The following is a 21,595-nucleotide window of genomic DNA, read 5'->3' as shown; positions in this document are numbered from 1 at the left end:
GCAAAATGGGGAAATGTTTAGTCAACCACCGATAGTCGCCTTTGAAATATATTTTACTCTCTGTGACCATTATGAAAATTGTGTCATGGAACGTTAAAGGGCTACGCTCGCCCCAAAAGCGTAACATGATTTTAAAGCGATTAAAACACTTGAAGGCTGACATTGCAATGTTGCAAGAAACACATTTGATGGAGGATGATTTTCATAGAATGGAGAAATCTTGGGTGGGAAAAGTGGTGGGCTCATCTGCAGTAAATCATAAGGCAGGGGTTTTGTTCCTTTTCCACAAAAATCTGGCCTACAATATTCTGGGGATTGAATCTGATAATGAGGGAAGGTGGTGTATATTGCATCTTACCATAAACTCAGAAGAACTTAAAATCTATAACATTTATGGCCCGAATACAGAGAACAAACAATTTTTTGCTGATCTGGGAGTTAAGTTGAATAGAGATCATGTTAAGAATCGAATAGTGGGAGGGGATCTTAATACTGTATTTAATACAGCAGAAGATAGAAGGAGGGCGAATAATCGCCATGAACTAACTCATGTGCATGACAAGGTCTTAGAGCCGTTTTTGCGAGATACGGCCCTCTCAGACACCTGGAGATCTATGAATCCAGATGGTAGAGAGTTTACCTTTTACTCGTCACCACATGAGTCATGGTCCAGGATAGATTACCTACTAGTATCAGACAACCTAAAATATAGGGTAGCGGAACCAATCATACATGACTTGATAATTTCGGATCATGCTCTGATTTCTGTAGTCTTCTCAGAACATCAACCGAAAGGCCAGGACATCATCTGGAGATTTCCCTCCTATCTATATAACGATGACAATTTCAGGGACATTCTTAGGGGGTGGTACTTGGAATTCAGAGGGGATAATATATCCAGTGAAAATAACTTCTCTATTCTGGGACACTGCCAAGGCTGTGCTTCGAGGAAGGATTATAGCATATGTGAGGGGACTTAAGAAGAAGATAACACAGCAGTTGCAGGCCCTCAGTCTTTCTCTACGCACTGCCTATACCACTTACCAGACCTCTCCTTCTGAACAATCTAAGAAGGTCTGGCAATTGGCAAAGAAAGACTATGATCTGTGGTACGAGAGGAAGATGAGATGTGATATGCATGGCCTAGAGAACAGATTTTTTTAGAGGCAGCAATAAGTCGGGTAAACTATTAGCCAATCTCATTAGAAACTCGAGGCGTCAATCCCACATCTTAAAACTAGCTGACACCAGAGGAGTGGTCCATGATAAACCTGATAAAAAAGCCTCTATACTGGGGGATTATTATAGGAACTTGTATAAAGATCCAGGAGCCAAGACTCCTTTATCCTCTTTTCTATCTAAATGTGTGGCATTACCATCCCTCTCTGATAGTCAATTAGAATCCTTAAATGCTCCAATATCCGAAAATGAGGTCACTAAGGTCATTAAGGGTCTGCATCTGCATAAAGCCCCAGGCCCAGACGGCTACACAGGGGAATTTTTTAAGATGTTGGGAGATGATGTGAAAGGTCCGTTTAGTGGGGGTTTTTAATGGGATGCTTACGGGTAACCCCTTGTCAGCAACAGATAATCTAGCATATATTAAGCTGATCCCCAAGCCAGGGAAAGATGCCTTACTTCCCGCTTCGTACCGCCCAATATCTCTGATCAATGTAGATCTCAAGATAGGGGCAAAAATTATAGCTGATAGACTCTCCCACATTATGCCGACATTAATTTCACTTCCTCAATCGGGATTCACGAAGGGCAGGTCAGCAGTTTCTAACATCAGGAAGGTCTTAGCGGTATTAGATGCAGTTCAGGGCAGGGTGTGTCCTTCTCCGTGTCCGTCCCTGATGGCGATCGATGCGGAGAAGGCATTCGATAATGTGCGATGGGATTGGCTGGAGGAGATTCTAAACAGGATGCGATTCAGTGGTCCAATCCGAACCTTTGTCACAGCCTTATATACCGAGCCTAAAGCGAGAATAGCAATCCCGGGTTTCTTGTCCCCCTCCCTCCCGCTATGTAGGGGTACACGTCAGGGATGTCCCCTCTCCCCGCTATTGTTTAACTTGGCACTTGAGCCACTGGCTCGAATGTTAGAGGGAGGAGATGTCTTTCGAGGAATAAGAGTGGGCCAGAAAGAAATATATTCATCCCTTTTTGCAGATGATATATTATTATTCATGGCGGACCCGGTTGATTATCTAGAAAAGGTTCTGCAGCTCCTGGATTCTTTTGAGCCAGTTTCGGGTTTCAAAATTAATTTAGACAAGTCGGTGAGGTTACCGCTAACATCTATAAGACTGAAGGAAATGCTTCCAGACTCTTGCAGGAACGTTTCAGTGAGTAATTCCCACATCACTTACCTGGGCATTAAGATTGGGAAATCCCCTTCGTCCCTCTATAGTCTGAACTTTCCTCCATTGTTTAAAAGCATTGCTGATGACCTTAACAGGTGGAGAGATCTTCCACTCTCCTTGACAGGTAGGAGCCATGTACTGAAAATGATGTGCTTCCCTAGGTTGCTATATCCTCTCCAAACGGTTCCTGTACTTTTACGTCATTCTGATATCCAGGGTCTTAACTCAGTAGAAAACCCAGGTTTTTTTGGTCGGGGGAAAAAGCCTTGTATTGCACTGACGAAGCTTATGTTACCAAGAGATAAAGGTGGGTTGAATGTGCCAAATATTAGAATATACAACCTGGCGTGTCTCTTCAGACATTGTCTGGACTGGATACATGGGACTAGCCACTTCTCTAATTTTGATCTGGAGACCCATTTAGCCAGCCCATGGCCGTTAGTTAATATACTCCATACGAGGAGGCAATTTATGGCAAGGAATCTCAAACATTCCACTATTTTCCGTGATACAGTGGTAGCATGGAAGGAGGTACGTAAGCTAGCGAAAAAACCATTCCTGGCTTCTAGGGTTATGCACTTGTGGAGACATCCAGAATTCCCACAGGGGGACATGAACAAAATGTTCGAAGTGTGGAGAGCAAAAGGCATCAGGACCTTACTAGATATTGTTCACATTCCTGAGAAAAGATACCTTACTTATGAGGAGTTCTGTCAGAAGTATGATCTAGGCAGTTCACATGCTCTCAAATGTCCCTCTTTTGTAAAGATAGACTGAGAGATGTATCCGGTGAATGTATGGGTAATTCCCTGGTGTTTACATTGGGAGGTGGAAGCTCCAGACTTTCCATTTCTTGTACAGGTCCTTTTCAAAAAATTAGCATATTGTGATAAAGTTCATTATTTTCTGTAATGTACTGATAAACATTAGACTTTCATATATTTTAGATTCATTACACACAACTGAAGTAGTTCAAGCCTTTTCTTGTTTTAATATTGATGATTTTGGCATACAGCTCATGAAAACCCAAAATTCCTATCTCAAAAAATTAGCATATTTCTTCCGACCAATAAAAGAAAAGTGTTTTTAATACAAAAAAAGTCAACCTTCAAATAATTAAGTTCAGTTATGCACTCAATACTTGGTCGGGAATCCTTTTGCAGAAACGACTGCTTCAATGCGGCGTGGCATGGAGGCAATCAGCCTGTGGCACTGCTGAGGTGTTATGGAGGCCCAGGATGCTTCGATAGCGGCCTTAAGCTCATCCAGAGTGTTGGGTCTTGCGTCTCTCAACTTTCTCTTCCCAATATCCCACAGATTCTCTATGGGGTTCAGGTCAGGAGAGTTGGCAGGCCAATTGAGCACAGTAATACCATGGTCAGTAAACCATTTACCAGTGGTTTTGGCACTGTGAGCAGGTGCCAGGTTGTGCTGAAAAATGAAATCTTCATCTCCATAAAGCTTTTCAGCAGATGGAAGCATGAAGTGCTCCAAAATCTCCTGATAGCTAGCTGCATTGACCCTGCCCTTGATAAAACACAGTGGACCAACACCAGCAGCTGACATGGCACCCCAGACCATCACTGACTGTGGGTACTTGACACTGGACTTCAGGCATTTTGGCATTTCCCTCTCCCCAGTCTTCCTCCAGACTCTGGCACCTTGATTTCCGAATGACATGCAAAATTTCCTTTCATCCGAAAAAAGTACTTTGGACCACTGAGCAACAGTCCAGTGCTGCTTCTCTGTAGCCCAGGTCAGGCGCTTCTGCCGCTGTTTCTGGTTCAAAAGTGGCTTGACCTGGGGAATGTGGCACCTGTAGCCCATTTCCTGCACACGCCTGTACACGGTGGCTCTGGATGTTTCTACTCCAGACTCAGTCCACTGCTTCCGCAGGTCCCCCAAGGTCTGGAATCGGTCCTTCTCCACAATCTTCCTCAGGGTCCGGTCACCTCTTCTCGTTGTGCAGCGTTTTCTGCCACACTTTTTCCTTCCCACAGACTTCCCACTGAGGTGCCTTGATACAGCACTCTGGGAACAGCCTATTCGTTCAGAAATTTCTTTCTGTGTCTTACCCTCTTGCTTGAGGGTGTCAATGATGGCCTTCTGGACAGCAGTCAGGTCGGCAGTCGTACCCATGATTGCGGTTTTGAGTAATGAACCAGGCTGGGAGTTTTTAAAAGCCTCAGGAATCTTTTGCAGGTGTTTAGAGTTAATTAGTTGATTCAGATGATTAGGTTAATAGCTCGTTTAGAGAACCTTTTCATGATATGCTAATTTTTTGAGATAGGAATTTGAGGTTTTCATGAGCTGTATGCCAAAATCATCAATATTAAAACAAGAAAAGGCTTGTGTAATGAATCAAAAATATATGAAAGTCTAATGTTTATCAGTACATTACAGAAAATAATGAGCTTTATCACAATATGCTAATTTTTTTTAAAAGGACCTGTATATACCAGGGACTGCGAGAATCAAGTAACAAAGCCTCCGCACAAGCTCTTTTCAGAAAATGGGAAAAAAAGCTCAATATCACGGTAACAGCTGAACAAATCTTACAGGGATGGGCCAGAGTATGCAAGGCGGTGCCGTGTGAAATATGGAGAGAAACACACTTTAGATTTCCTAGCAAATGTAAAAGGCATAGATGGCCGAGTGCATCAATCTAAAGGCTCAACTTTTTAAGTGGCCTGTCCGAAATGTGGGTTAGACAAAGCCGATCTTGTACACTGTATCTGGTTATGTCCTCAGGTGCAAAGATTTTGGGAACAAATCAGGTGTTGGATTAAAGACAAACTGGGTTATAACTTACGAATGGCCCCTGAGGTTCTTCTGTTTCATGATCACGGAGATGCAAACTCTCATCCTCACATTTTAGTGGATGCAGCTTTGGTGGTATCCTTGCAATGCTTGATGCGGGAGTGGTTGAAATCAGAGGTACCTCAGTTGCAAGAGGTGAAAACACAGATGACACATTTTATGTATTTGGATAAGTCAGAGGCAGAATTGAACAAAGACAAGAAAACTAAATGTTTTTTTGTAAGATGGAAGACTTTTATTGCAAATAGCTTTGTCCAGGAGGAGATAGCGAGGCTTATGCAAACGTTCAGATATACGGAGTGGTACAGCTTAGAAGCTCTTAAAGGGACGCTGGGGAGATTGTCTCTCGAAAATCGGGATGGTCAGGGAAATTGAAGGATAATACAATATATGCTGGCGCTAAGTCAAACTGTTTATTTTAGTTTCTATACTGAGTAATAAAGGTGACTATTGAGTGGTGACGTTATGGGGAGGAAGGGGGGAGGGGGCATTGGGGGGGTTGTTTTCTTTTGTATGGAAAATGAAAAATTGTAACACCTATTGAATGATTTTGTACCCAAATGTCTGTACTTTTTCTTATGGTGGAACAAATAAAATAAATAAAAAATAAAAAATCATTGGTGCCCACCAATGATTATTATTTTTTTTTAAATTTACCCCTCCCCCTCCAGTCGTATTAAAATCCTAGATGGGCAGTGCGCCCCCCAGTATTAACCCCTTAAGGACACAGCCCTATTTCACCTTAAGGACCAGGCCATTGTTTGCAAACTGACCAGTGTCACTTTAAGTGCTGATAACTTTAAAACGCTTTTACTTACCCAGGCCGTTCTGAGATTGTTTTTTTTCGTCACATATTGTACTTCATGACACTGCTAAAATTGGATCAAAAAATAAAAAAAAAATTTTTTTGCATAAAAAAATACCAAATTTACAATTTTTTTAAAAAAATTAGCAAATTTCAAAGTTTCAGTTTCTCTACTTCTGTAAGGCCTCATGTACACGGCCGTGTTCCGCGGCCGAGAGCGGTCCGTGGTAACCCGGCCGGGATTCCTGCTGACAGCAGGAGCGCACGGCGTCATTGGTTGCTATGACGCCGTGCGCTTCATGCCGCCGCTGCTGTACAGTGATACACTGGTATGATCTATAGTATAGATCATACCAGTGTATCACTGTACAGCAGCGGCGGCAAGAAGCGCACGGCGTCATAGCAAACAATGACGCCGTGCGCTCCTGCTGTCTGCAGGAATCCCGGCCGGGTTACCGCGGAACACGGCCGTGTGCATGAGGCCTAATACATAGTAATACCCCCAAAAATTGTGATGACTTTACATTCCCCATATGTCTACTTCATGTTTGTATCATTTTTGGAATGATATTTTATTTTTTGGGGATGTTACATAGCTTAGAAGTTTAGAAGCAAATTTCTTAATTTTTCAGAAATTTTTCAGAAATTTTCCAAATCCCACTTTTTATGGACCAGTTCAGGTCTGAAGTCACTTTGTGAGGCTTACGTAATAGAAACCATCCAAAAATTACCCCATTTTAGAAACTACACCCCTCAAGGTATTCAAAACTGATTTTACAAACTTTAATCCTTTAGGTCTTCCACAGGATTTCATGGCAAATGGACATAAAATGTAAGAATTTCGATATTTTTTATTTTTTTTTTGGGGGGGGGGGGGGCAAAATTTTCCAATATAATTTTTTTCCAGGAACAAAGCAAGGGTTAACTGCCAAACATAACTCAATATGGGTTGCCCTGATTCTGTAGTTTGCAGAAACACCCCATATGTGGTCGTAAACTACTGTTTGCCAAACGGGAGGACATAGAAGGAGGGGAACGCCATATGGGTTTTGCAAGGCAGATTTTGCAGGACTGGTTTTGTTTATACCATGTCCCATTTCAAGCCCCCCGTTGCACCTCTAGAATAGAAATTTCAAAAAAGTGACTCCATCTAAGAAAGTACACCCCTCAAGGTATTCAAAACTGGGTTTACAAACTTTGTTAACCCTTTAGGTGTTCCACAAGAGTTAATGGCAGATGGAGAAACAATTTAGGAATTTCTATTTTTTGGAAAATGTTCCATTTTAACCCATTTTTTCCAGTAATAAAGTAAGGGTTAACTGCCAAACAAAACTCAATATGGGTTTCCCTGATTCTGTAGTTTGCAAAAACACCCCATATGTGGTCCTAAACTACTGTTTGGCTAAACGGGAGGACATAGGAGGGGAATGCCATATGGGTTTTGGAAGGCAGATTTTGCTAGACAGTTTTTTTTGACACCATGTCCCATTTGAAGCCCCCCTGATGCACCCCTAGAGTAGAAACTCCAAAAAAGTGACCCCATCTAAGAAACTACACCCCTCAAGGTATTCAAAACTGATTTTACAAACGTCGTTAACCCTTTAGGTGTTCCACAAGAATTAATGGAAAATAAAGATACAATTTCAAAATTTCACTTTTTTGGCAGATTTTCCATTTTAATATTTTTTTTCCATTTACAAAGCAAGGGTTAACAGCCAAACAAAACTCCTTATTTATGGCCGTGATTCTGTAGTTTACAGAAACACCCCATATGTGGTCGTAAACTGCTGTACGGGCACACGGCAGGGCGCAGAAGGAAAGGAATGCCATACTGTTTTTGGAAGGCAGATTTTGCTAGACTCATTTTTTGGACACCATGTTCCATTTGAAGCCCCCCTGATGCACCCCTAGAGTAGAAACTCCAAAAAAGTGACCCCATTTTAGAAACTACGGTATAGGGTGGAAGTTTTGTTGGTACTAGTTTAGGGTACATATGATTTTTGGTTGCTCTATATTACACTTTTTGTGAGGCAAGGTAACAAGAAATGGCTTTTTTGGCACAGTTTTTTTTTTTTTTTTTTTTGTTATTTACAACATTCATCTGACAGGTTAGATCATGTGGTATTTTTATAGAGCAGGTTGCCATGGATGCGGCGATACCTAATATGTATACAATTTTTTTTATTTATGTAAGTTTTACACAATGATTTCATTCTTGAAAAAAAAAAAAATCATATTTTAGTGTTTCCATAGTCTAAGAGCCATAGTTTTTTCAGTTTTTGTGCGATTATCTTCGGTAGGGTATGATTTTTGCAGGATGAGATGACTGTTTGATTAGTACTATTTTGGCATACATGCAACTTTTTTGATCACTTTTATTACCTTTATTGGGAAGTAAGGTTGGCAAAATTTCAATTTCCTCATAGTTTTTATTTTTTTATTTTGATGGCGTTCACCGTGCGGGGAAAGTAACATGACCGTTTTATAGATCAGGTCGTTACGGACGCGGCGATACTTAATGTGTAGTGTATTTTATTTTTTTGATTTTTATTCAGTGATAAATGTGTTCTTTTTTCACTTTTTTTTTTTTTTTTTTTTTTTTAAACATTTTTTTGACCCAGACCCACTTGGTTCTTGAAGATCCAGTGGGTCTGATGTCTGTACAATACAGTACAGTACACTATATAGTGTATTGTACTGTATTTTACTTACACTTTGTCTGAACAGAACTATGCCTTTAGCACAGATCTGTTCAGCACCATGGACAGCAGGATGCCTGAGAAGGAGTCTTGTTGCCATGGGAACCTTCCCCGTGTGCCACAACTGAGCAGACGGAGAAGGGGAAGGAGGGGGGCACTATCCTGTCTGGGGGCTGCAAAGGCACAGCAGCCCCCCGATGGGAGAGGGAGGGAGCTCCCTGACTGTTAACCTTTTCCATACAGCGGTCCGTACGCGGTATGGAAAGGATTAAACGGCTGACATCAAAGCACAGATGTCAGCCATTTATACCAGAGTGTCAGCAATGTGCTGACACTCTGGTATACCCACTGGCCGCCAATGAATATTCAAGAGGAGGCGGGCGGGGGATTGCGATCCCGCCTGCCGCACCTCCCGCATCGCCTGCAACATCCACCCCCCTGCACCACCCGCTGGCATAAAATCATTCAGGGGTGCAGGAGGGGGTGAAAATTTTTTTCTTTGGGCATTTTAACGTTTCTGATTGCGGGGATCAGAAACTGCAGAAAGCGCTGCAAACCGCAGGTCTGAATTGACCTGGAGTTTGCTGTGATCGCTGATCGCCCCCCCCCCTGGCGTTGTGACAGGATGCCCGCTGAATGATTTCAGCGGGCATCCTGTTCCGATTAATTATATCACTGTATCACTGTCGTTTGGAACGCTATATTACTGTTAAAACTAATACTTTATTAATTAAACACAAGGGAAGGGAAGGGGAACTACCTATATTAAAATACTAGGACACCATCTAACCAGTGTTCGGTCGATGATTAGGACCTATGGAGCCGCCAATAGCGGTACACGCGGCTATAGATGGGGTCACTAGAAGTGCCGCAACTAGTGCTGTACTGCAGGCTGGATCATGAGGCCATGGGGCCGTGCTGGATCCAATCCACCAGAAGTATGCACTGTGGCGCGGTCAAAGTGCTCTGAACCACTACCAGCTAATAGTGCCCTAAACTAAAGTTAAAATGGACTAATCCATTGATAAACATCTGCCTGCAGAAGCCGACCTCAATGAGAACCATCCGTTCAGGGTGAATCAGATGTCTGAGTGTCGGCTCTGCAGGCACGAATCAAGGGACACTAGGCTAAGCTGGGTGGAACAGAAGGCTTGATTGCAATTGCTCAACTGCAGAGGGCTGAGAACCGCAGACCTCAACTGCAGTGTGAGCACAAAACAAGCAGTATGATCATTGATTTATCACCACACCACGCTCGACGCGTTTCACCATACTCGGCTCGTCAGGAGCATAAAACTGTGGTTATGTGGACAAATGGTCAGAGCTGCTAAGCCTCCGTGACAGAGGCTGCAGCTGTCAGTACGAGGTGGCCGAACGCGGCCGCTCAAGTGCACGGAATATAAGGAGAGTCCTCCTCCCCTCTGCTGAGTCACACCTTCAGGGCGGCCAATGAAATTGCAAGAGGCGCGGCATCGCCGCATCATCCATCCCGCCCCCATTGTACCGCCCCCTCTATGAGGCGGGCCCAGATGAATGTCACAACATTCATACATTAGAGATAGAGCTGATACATACGGCGGCTTGCTAATCCGGCGGCACAGTACAGCAGCGATCGGGATGAGGACCGCTGAGTGGTCATCAATACCTCATGTTGAGGACATCAATCGGTAATGGTCAAAACAGCACCACAGGGTAGGAGAGGGAAGTTGGTGAGGGTCCATTTACGGATCTCAAACTTGCATCCACAAAAAACCCACCCCTAAGTGATGGTACACCACCTGACATTTTTCTTAAGGTCGTTACAGATCAATTGAGAATGCTGGACACATCCAGGGGGATTGGGTCCAATCTCCAGAAGAGGGAGATTGATGCCCTAATCTCACTGGAACGCGACAACTCCCTTGTCATTAAACCATCGGACAAGGGAGGGAACATTGTCGTAATGAACTGTGAACAGTATAAGACCATGTGTCTTAACATTCTCAGTGATGATTCATGTTACCGTGTGCTGGAAATAAATCCAATTGAGACTTTCAGGAGGCAACTGAAGGGTCTCTTGGATACAGCACACGAGCATGACCTTATTAGTAGGTCTGAGTTTGATTTTTTGTTCCCCAAACATCCCCAGATCCCTTGCTTCTATGGGTTACCCAAGGTGCACAAGGGACTCTCCCCACTAAAGGGACGTCCCATTGTTTCAGGGACTGGGAGTTTGACACATCCAATCAGCACATACGTGGACAGGATTTTACGACCCTTTGCGGTGTCCCTGTCCTCGTATGTACGTGATTCGATGGATGTGATCAAAAAATTGGAGGGAATTCATCTTGGTGAGAACGTTATGCTGGCCAGCTTGGATGTTGAGGCCCTGTACAGCTCCATACCCCATGACAGGGGGTGTGGAGTTGTGGCCTCATTTCTCAGCCAACGGGGCACCCATTGCTGGCAGCATAACGAATTTGTTCTTGAACTAATGAAGTTTATCCTTGAGCACAACTGCTTTATTTTTGACCACCGTATGTACCACCAGCTCAGGGGAGTGGCGATGGGGAGCCCTTGTGCGCCGACCTTCGCCAATCTCTACCTGGGCTGGTGGGAACGGGAAGTTGTGTTCGCGGATAATCAGAGATGGGCTGACCACATTAATTTGTGGTTACGCTTCTTAGATGATGTGCTGATTTTATGGTCGGGGAGTGTGGAGGACTTCAATCGGTTCGTTTCAGACCTGAATGTAAATTCTATGGGTTTATTCTTTACATCAGAGATCCAGGAATCTCAAATCAATTTTTTGGATTTGACCGTCTTCAGGGACAGGATGGGCAACATTGGCACACGACTGTTCCGCAAGGAGACTGCAACCAACAGCCTCCTTAGATGGGACAGTTGCCACCCCCTGCCCCTGAAGAGGGGAATTCCAAAAGGGCAATACCTTCGGGTAAGGCGCAACTGCTCTAGTATGTCGGATTTCAGAACGGCATCTAGTGATCTACAAACTAGGTTTAGGAGTAGGGGGTACCCGCAACATGTACTGGCCAAGGCGTACCATTACTCGTTGGCCCAAAATCGGGATGCCCTTCTTACCCCTAGACCAGGATCATTGGGAACAGAGCAGTTGCGCATCATAGCCACGTATGATGAAGCACATAACACAGTGAGAGAGTTGTTGACGACCTATAGGGGTATTTTAAAATCAGACCCAGATATTGGAGATATGATAGGCGACGCACCTCTGATCACATACAGACGTGGACGCAGTTTGAGAGATCGCCTGGTCCACAGCTTCTTTCAGGTTCCTACTACACCTACTTGGCTGAGTACCAGCCTTAAAGGGACCTTCCGTTGTGGCGGGTGCGTGGCTTGCCCTGCAATCCAGACTGGCGCGACATTTATTTGCAGCGTCACTGAACGGAGATTTACTATTAGATCTTTTGTAAATTGTAAAACGAGAGGCCTGGTATACTTGGCTACCTGTGTGTGCGGAAAACAATATGTGGGTAAAACCACAAGGGAATTCCGCAGAAGAGTAGCAGAACACCTAAATGACATCCGCAAAGGGGCTGATACCCCTATCGCCAGGCACATGTCAACTGTACATAATGGTGATGCGGATGTCATTAAATTTCAGGCTGTGGAGGTGGTTAGAAGATCGCCAAGAGTAGGAGACTTTGATAGGCGTCTATTACAAAAAGAGACACAGTGGATCTACCGCCTGTATGCACTCCAACCTCATGGATTGAATGAGTATAACTCCTTTGCGTGTTTTCTCTAAACTCCATGACAGAGGGTGCAGCGGGGGTATCAACATAAGTAGATCCCTGTGTCTCAGGAGTATTACTGTATATATTAGACAGCTTATCATCAGTAAGTCAATAATAATAAAAAAGTGTGATCACCTGGGCCCCTGAAGTGGGGTTATGAGTTAATAGGGTTATAAAATGGGGATGCAGTCACTAGTTTTGGTTTGATCATACCATATTGTATTGCTAGAACCTCCCCCCCCTTTCCCCTGTTGTTACTCATAGAGGGAGTATCACTCAATATTTGACTTATTTTTGTGTTACCACCTGGGATCAATAAGGCTGCAGGGTCCCTTTAAAAGGTGACCCTGTGGTGCTGTTTTGACCATTACTGATTGATGTCCTCAACATGAGGTATTGATGACCACTCAGCGGTCCTCATCCCGATCGCTGCTGTACTGTGCCGCCGGATTAGCAAGCCGCCGTATGTATCAGCTCTATCTCTAATGTATGAATGTTGTGACATTCATCTGGGCCCGCCTCATAGAGGGGGCGGTACAATGGGGGCGGGATGGATGATGCGGCGATGCCGCGCCTCTTGCAATTTCATTGGCCGCCCTGAAGGTGTGACTCAGCAGAGGGGAGGAGGACTCTCCTTATATTCCGTGCACTTGAGCAGCCGCGTTCGGCCACCTCGTATTGACAGCTGCAGCCTCTGTCACGGAGGCTTAGCAGCTCTGACCATTTGTCCACATAACCACAGTTTTATGCTCCTGACGAGCCGAGTATGGTGAAACGCGTCGAGCGTGGTGTGGTGATAAATCAATGATCATACTGCTTGTTTTGTGCTCACACTGCAGTTGAGGTCTGCGGTTCTCAGCCCTCTGCAGTTGATGAGCAATTGCAATCAAGCCTTCTGTTCCACCCAGCTTAGCCTAGTGTCCCTTGATTCGTGCCTGCAGAGCCGACACTCAGACATCTGATTCACCCTGAACGGATGGTTCTCATTGAGGTCGGCTTCTGCAGGCAGATGTTTATCAATGGATTAGTCCATTTTAACTTTAGTTTAGGGCACTATTAGCTGGTAGTGGTTCAGAGCACTTTGACCGCGCCACAGTGCATACTTCTGGTGGATTGGATCCAGCACGGCCCCATGGCCTTATGATCCAGCCTGCAGTACAGCACTAGTTGCGGCACTTCTAGTGACCCCATCTATAGCCGCGTGTACCGCTATTGGCGGCTCCATAGGTCCTAATCATCGACCGAACACTGGTTAGATGGTGTCCTAGTATTTTAATATAGGTAGTTCCCCTTCCCTTCCCTTGTGTTTAATTAATAAAGTATTAGTTTTAACAGTAATATAGCGTTCCAAACGACAGTGATATAATTTTGATAGGTGGAACGTATACCTTATACCAGTTGTATCAGTGAAATTTTCCTGTTCCGATTAACCCCCGCCGCGCCGCAATTCGCGTTTTAAACCCATGACGTACCGGTACGTCATGTGTCCTTAAGGGGTTAAAATCATTGGTGGGCAGTGCGCCCTTTCTCTCCCCAGTATTAAAATCATTGGTGGGCAGTGCACCCCCCTCCCCTGTATTAAAAAATCATTAGTGGGCAGTGCGCCCTCTCTCTCCCCTCCCCCCCCTTCCCAAGTATTAAAATCATTGGAGGGCAGTGCGCCCCCCCCCCCCCAATCATTGGTTGCAGCGGCAGTTCTGATCGGAGTCCCGGCAGTGTAATGCTGGGGCTCCGGTCGGTTACCATGGCAGCCAGGACGCTACTGAAGTTCTGGCTGCCATGGTCAGCTAGTCTGCAGCAGTATACTTACACAGGTCTGTGCGGCTCATTGCTATAAGCAATGCGCCGTACAGACCTGTGAGTTACAAGAAGGAGCGCCAGGCAGCCACAGCGCATGTAAGTATTCTACTGACTAACTGACCATGGCAGCCAGGACTTCAGTAGCGTCCTGGCTGCCATGGTAACAGATTGGAGCTGCCGCTGCCACCAATGATGGGGGGAGGGCGCACTGTCCACCAATGTTGGGGGGGCCGCCCCCTATCGTACCGCCACTCGCCACAGTTCTGTGAAGGAGACGCGCCGCAGCGATGAGAAGTGTCCTTCACTGTAGTCTGGGGTGGGAAGGGTGAGGGGCGAGCCTAGTAGATGCGGACTCCTGCATGACGCCGCGTCTACTCTAAACTTAAAGTGGTACTGCGCCTGGCTGCTGGTGTGCTGGGCCTATTTTCAAGCAGGGGCAAATACCCAGGCGCCAGAACAAAATTCCTGATCGCCATGGCGACCTGGCACCTGGGATTTGTCGAGCCCTGATGTAGACTGTACATAATTTTCAAAACAGAGGGGTTAAATCTGTATCGCATATAAAAAACTAATAGTTCCAGCATTCAACATGTCAGTCTAAAATCGTACAAGTGGTGAAAGGCCAAAAGTAACTCAAAACTTCCTTCTGTGACTGACTGGGGACAAGATGTGAATAGTCTTTGGTCATCCAGTCACTAAGAACCTAAATAAGTATATATAAACTCTCCTTTTTTTTTTCCTCTCTCCTGTCTGCATATCTGTAAATTTTGTGTGTGTGTGTGTGTGTGTGTGTGTGTGTGTTACTTTTTTTCCTTACTTTTGTGGCTGCTTGGTTCACAAATTCAAGACAGGCCGAGTGCACGCTGAGAGTTTAGTCCACCTCCTCAGTCCAGCACAGCAAGTTTGTTAGAAGTGTCCTAGTCAGACAAAGAGTTTGTATCCTTTTAAGGCTGGTTTCACACGAGCGTTGCGGGAACATGCGCGATTTTTCCGCGCGAGTGCAAAACATTGTAATGCGTTTTGCACTCGCGTGAGAAAAATCACGCATGTTTGGTACCCAAACCCGAACTTCTTCACAGAAGTTCGGGCTTGGAATCGGTGTTTTGTAGATTGTATTATTTCCCCTTATAACATGGTTATAAGGGAAAATAATAGCATTCTGAATACAGAATGCATAGTAAAATAGGGCTGGAGGGGTTAAAAAGAAAAAAAATGTAACTCACCTTAATCCACTTGTTCGCGCAGCCGGTATCTCTTCTGTCTTTAACTGTGAGCAATAGGACCTTTGATGTCACTGCGTTCATCACATGGTCCATCATGGTGATGGATCATGTGATGAGCGTAGTGACGTCATCAAAGGTCCTATTGCTCACAGTTAGACAGAAGATATGCCGGCTGCGTGAACAAGTGGATTAAAGAGGACCTTTCACCATAATAAAACCTCTAAACTAACTATACAGACGCGTAGAGCGATCCAGGGATCCCCCTGCACTTACTGTTATACCTGGGCGCCCTGCCGTATTTTACTTAGCATTCTGTATTCAGAATGCTATTTTCCCTTATAACCATGTTTTAAGGGGAAATAATAATGATCGGGTCCCCATCCCGATAGTCACCTAGCAACCGTGCGTGAAAATCGCACCGCATCCGCACTTGCTTGCGGATGCTTGCGATTTTCACTCGACCCCATTCACATATATGGGGCCTGCGTTGCGTGAAAAACACAGAATATAGAACATGCTGCGATTTTCACGCAACGCACAAGTGATGCGTGAAAATCACTGCTCGCGTGCACGGCCCCATAGAAATGAATGGGTCATGATTCAGTGCGGGTGCAATGCGTTAAACTCTCGCATCCGCGCGGAATTCTCGCCCGTGTGAAAGGGGCCTAACACTTAGTAAATTGACCCCTAAAGGCTTGTCACCTGTGCAGCCAAATTTGTACCAATTCATCTGAAATACAAATTTAAGCTACTTTACATGTAGTCTTTATTGGCAATTTACTATTGTTTGTGTCTATGAGGGGCGTTGCTGGAGCAGTGCTCGAACCGCATAAGCATACTCGTAAAAGTTCAAATTTCTCCACAACCGTAATACCTATAGACAAAAGCTAGGTATTGTTTTAATCAGCGTCGGCTACCCTACCAGGCAATATCCTTGGTTATATAGGGTTGATCCGAGTGACAGAGCCACTTTAAGAGTACAAGAAAATCTTTATTTTAGATGCATTGGAGCAATAAAAATAATTGTGAATGTGGACAAAGCCTACAAGAGTACATTCAGATATCACTGGTTTGTTCTGCTGCAAATTGCCTGCCAAATATGTGGCAAAATGTGCAATATAAAGATTTTTTCCCTACAGCAAATCCGTATCATACTAGGCATGCTTTAGATCTGAAAATCCTTGGCATGTCCTCAACCCTGCAGCTGAAAGTTAACTGCATGTTAATGGTTCTTGACATTAATTTCAATGTACTGCTATTAAATTTGTGTTCTGAATCTGCACCAAAAATCTGAATATGAAGGCAACCAAAAATGTGAAACATCTTTGTATTATCTTGTTGTCAGGCTTGTATTCCATGTTCTTCATAAGTAGTGATGTAATCTTCCTTCTCTGTAGGTTTGCAGAATTGCATGTACCTCCAGGAAGCAGCTAGAACAACATGTACAGGGAATAAAACATGTAAGTTTCTTTTAATACTTCACCCTAAGTAGTGATTTAGGGTGCAGCCGCCTGCTGGATCTGCAGCAGATTTCCCACCACTAAATCCACACCAAATGGTGTTGATTATATTGTGGAAATCTACATTGCAAAGGGTGAAAACCGCTGCAGAAATTGAAATGCTGTGGATTTAAAATCTGCATTGCATGTCAAGTTGTATGCAGTTGTAATTTATCAACTGACGCTTGTTCTGTAAGTGTTCTACATATGCAGCAGATGTTGGAAGTGGCTTACATAGGGCCTGATTGATAGTCAGAAAGGTCTCCTTCCCAAAAATCAGTATTTATAAATTATAACTATCAGTAGCTCAAGTACCGTGCAGCTTATGTTTTGAAGATTCAGAGTAAACAATAGTTTACATTGTATCTGGTATTCATCATACACTTCCTATCTAGCTTGAACTCATTGTCACACCCCTATGTGCTTCCCCTATGCTTCAAGGAGTTATCTAGGAAAATATATATTATGATTTATCCTCAGGATAGGTCATCAGTATCAGATCTGTGGGGGGGTGACACCCGGGACCACCACCGATTTAGCTGTTAGAACAGACCTTGAGCATTGCAGCCTCTTCCTAGGCCTTTGACCTCATTGTACGTTGGTCACATGGCCTAGTTGCAGCTCAGCCCCATTCAACTCAATGGTGCTGAGCTGCAATACCAAGCATTGCTACTATACAACGTACGGCGCTGTGCTTGGAAAGCTGCCAGGAGCCTTTATCACTCACCAGAGCTCCGGAGAGTGCAGTGACCCCCACTGATGTGGTAATGATGACCAATCATGAGGATAAAAGCCATCATTATCTTTTCCAGGATAGAAACACACACAACAGCATATAAAACTTTTTTTATATAGAGAACCAGAAGACAAAAGACAGGGTCTGAATGCAGTTGCCCACATCTGTTAGTACAGTTATGGCAATTTCTAGTAATTAAAGTGTACCTGTCATTTAAAGGGGTTCTCCCATTACTAATGTAAAAAATGAAAATCAGACATCATATAGTACATGACAATCTCTTTCTAACCAAGCTAAAACTAGTCCTGTAACTCGCATGGATCCAGAGATCTCCCCATGAATTGCTCTGCTAGATTTCTATCAAGCTGACAGATCAAGGGGAGTGTCTTTTCTGCTGCAGCTAAGGGGGCGTGTCCATGCTGTCCCTATCACAGCTCAGGAGGCAGTTGAAGGATGAAACTGAGCATGTGCGGCCATCTCAATGAGCAGGTCAAAGAAATAAGCAAAAAAACAAATAGCGGGTGGCGCTATACAGATACATTTTATTGAATTGGCTATTCTAACATTTTAATTACATGCAATTACAAAAGATCCAGGTGCTGGTTTGAAAACTGTAGAATATTTTTTGTGGACCAACCCCTTTAAGATGGCTTTAAGAAACGTGTGTACCTGAAGAATAGCAATATATCTGACCATTATATGTGCTTTATGTTCTGCCCTTTTCACCATTTTCCTCCCAGCATGCTCTATCTCTACTTGTCAGTTTTCCCTGAGCTAGTAATTGCATATTAGCTGCTATAATATCTGCCATACACTGCACACTTCGAGGAGATATTGCCCCCCTTTTTCTCTGTAGGACACCTTCAGAAGAAGCAGCAGTTGTGAGCAATGTTGCTGTGAATTCAGCACTTAGGCCAGCCACACACTTAAACTAGCAGCCTTAGGCTACTTTCACACCTGCGTTCGGGTGTCCGCTCGTGAGCTCCGTTTGAAGGGGCTCACAAGCGGCCCCGAACGCATCCGTCCAGCCCCAATGCATTCTGAGTGGACGCGGATCCGCTCAGAATGCATCAGTCTGGCGGCGTTCAGCCTCCGCTCCGCAAGCGGACACCTGAACGTGTGTCAATGGGGACGGATCCGTTTGAAGATGACACAATATGGCTCAATCTTCAAGCGGATCCGCCCCCCATTGACTTTCAATGTAAAGTCTGGACGGATCCGTTCAGGCTACTTTCACACTTAGAATTTTTTCTAAGTTTTATAATGTAGACGGCTCCGTTCTGAACGGATACAAACATCTGCATTATAGGAGCGGATCCGTCTGAGCAGACATCAGACGGACCCGCTCTGAACGCTAGTGTGAAAGTAGCCTTATCTGTATGTGTCTTGCCTCCTCTCCCTTCTCCATAAACTTCTACAGGCTGCAACTGTAACCTTATCTCTCAGTAAGCTTCTAACCTGTCTCTCTAGCAGTGAATTTAGAGTGAGTGATGGGGGGGCACAAAGTTTGAAACAACCAGCAGCACATCTCTCTCACTGCTTGGTTATTCAGTGTAGATAATCTGGTACTAGCTACCCAAAGTCCAACACATCACATAGGAAGCGTTGCATCACTCAATATAAAGTTTTGTTTTGACCCTACTGCATATATACACATGTGAATAAAGACCTATCATTTTGTATTGTGTTGTGACTTTTTCCATGTGATCGTTTTAAAGTTTAATCAATGTTTGCTGGATATATTACATATTCCCTAATTTCTATTTATGGTGAAAAAAAAAAGGAAATGGGCAGTTTTTGCAAATCCCTTGTTAATGTAATTATTTTAATTTTTTTTATACAGCAGAGAAATATTTGTGATCCTTCTCATAAAGGTAATGAACGACAATCTTTTTAGCTTGTAGTGTGTGACTTATTTCCCCCTAGGCTGGACTATCCATATATGTTTTTAGTGTGACAGCTTTGTTAACAGTAGTTCATGTACTTGCATTCATACAGTTAAAACCGTTACATATCCATTAAATGTGGTTATAGCCATATGGTTAGGATGTTCCATCACTAATTGATCAGTAAGGCTTTGGATGCAGCGAACACAACCAGTGCCTAGATGAAAAGGGTGGTGATGTGGTAAGAAAAAGCCATAGGGGGTGCAGCCTTTCATTTCTAGTGAATTGTATAGGAATGTAGTCATCATGCCATCGTTGATACCACCACTGTAAGGGTCCATTTACATGTCCGCAAAATGGATCCAGACCCATTAATTTTCTGTGTGCTGTCCGCATCTGTACTTCCGTTCTGCATCCGCACTTCTGTTCCGCAAAAAATAGAACTTGTACTATTGTCCGCAGACACGGACAAGAAAAAAACATTTCTATTAAGTGCCAGCCATGTGCGGTCCGTAAAATGTGGAACGCACATGGCCGGTGTGCATGTTTTGTGGATCTTCAATTTGCGGACCGTAAAACATTTGAAGACATGTGAATGGACCACAAAATGCAGCATGGCACACTTACTTATTGCTAGTCAATGTCAGATTAAGGTTCAATTGTGACCTGTTTATTTTTTACTTTTGTCCTTCAAGGTGATGAGAACACTTTTCCTCTGGAGCATATGGTTGTATTAGATCAGACTGAAGAAGACTTCCCGAATGATAACCCTGCTTCACCTGCTTCTTGTGACTCTTCAGACATGGAGACTGCTGCATCTGCTTCAGGTAAGCATGTGGTTCTGGATTCAGGAAAGTTCAGTACCGATACTTCTGTTAAATGTCTGTCTGAGATTTCTGGTTCATTGCGGTAGAAAGTATGTAGTATTAATGTGGGAACCCAATAATCAGGGAACCCACATTTACCACAAGAAAAATAAATAATTGGACCACATCTAGGCGCCACTCCCGTAGGAAGAATGTACAAAAAATATGGATTGGTATTGGAGAAATGGTAATGTAGGTGTGATATAAGTAGCAAAGGACTAAGGTAGGTGACAAAAAACAAAGGTACAGATAACACCTATTAGGAGCAACCGCTTTAATGTGTATAACCACCTGTGGTATAGATATATAAACTCCCTTCTTCAGGAGTGGTACAATTACATTAAAACACTTACAAAGGAATTGGATCGGAAGCTGCCTAGTCTGCTGCCATCATTCCTGTCACACTTGGATCGAATCGTCCGGCTGTCTGCAGGTGTCTTGAGCTTCATCCTACAGACATCCTCCCCAGTGAAGTGAGTTGTATTTCTTTTCATTTCATTTTATTCTATTTTATTTTATTGGCTTTTATTACATATATTGTTCTTACAAGACTTTACTTGTCACCAGTATTTTATCCCATCTGGGACCTTTTATATTCATGGGTGCCGCTGGTGGTTTTAAAATAGTGGTGACGTATACTTTCCTCCTAATAGGTGTTATCTGTAACCTTTTTGTTTTTTGTCGCCTACCTTAGTCAGTTGCTACTTATATCACACCTACATTACCATTTCTCCAATACCAATTCATATTTTTTGTACATTCTTCCTACGGGAGTGGTGCCTAGATGTGGTCCAATTATTTATTTTTCTTGTGGTAAATGTGGGCACCATAATTAATGGGTTCCCACATTAATACCTCATACTTCTACTGCAATTCACATTCAAGGTTTTTCCTGCACCTGGACCATTTGAGCAGACTTTTCCCTCACTACCTTTCTCTTTCTTTTTGGTTGAAGTCCATCTGCTCCACCCTCTTGGCGCCCTTGGTTTATATCATATATATTTTGGGTCCCCACCCAAAATATCTTTGATTAACCCTCTTTTTCTCGGTCCCCCCCCCCCCCCCCTTTTCACGATTTCTGGTTCATGGCATTTTGTTATTCTGCAGGCAATAATTATTTATGGGTTGCACACACCC

At 43.8% G+C, this 21,595-nt stretch overlaps 1 protein-coding gene across 4 annotated transcripts in view; it reads left to right on the top strand.

Moving 5' to 3' along the window:
* The window catches only part of LOC121001761 (dentin sialophosphoprotein-like), a 113,337-nt gene that overhangs the window by 37,876 nt on the left and 53,866 nt on the right, over positions 1-21,595 (top strand). For all 4 annotated transcript variants that reach the window (XM_040432968.1, XM_040432970.1, XM_040432971.1 and 1 more), the window contains 3 exons: positions 16,869-16,931; positions 19,550-19,580; positions 20,288-20,419. In XM_040432968.1, coding sequence (XP_040288902.1) covers positions 16,869-16,931; positions 19,550-19,580; positions 20,288-20,419 — 226 coding nt within the window. The remainder of the gene's footprint in view (positions 1-16,868; positions 16,932-19,549; positions 19,581-20,287; positions 20,420-21,595) is intronic.

The sequence above is a fragment of the Bufo bufo genome, chromosome 5 (genome assembly GCF_905171765.1).
Source record: "Bufo bufo chromosome 5, aBufBuf1.1, whole genome shotgun sequence".
Lineage (NCBI taxonomy): Eukaryota > Metazoa > Chordata > Amphibia > Anura > Bufonidae > Bufo > Bufo bufo.
Note: the sequence above shows the minus strand (reverse complement) of the source record. Positions and strands in the feature narration are given on the sequence as shown.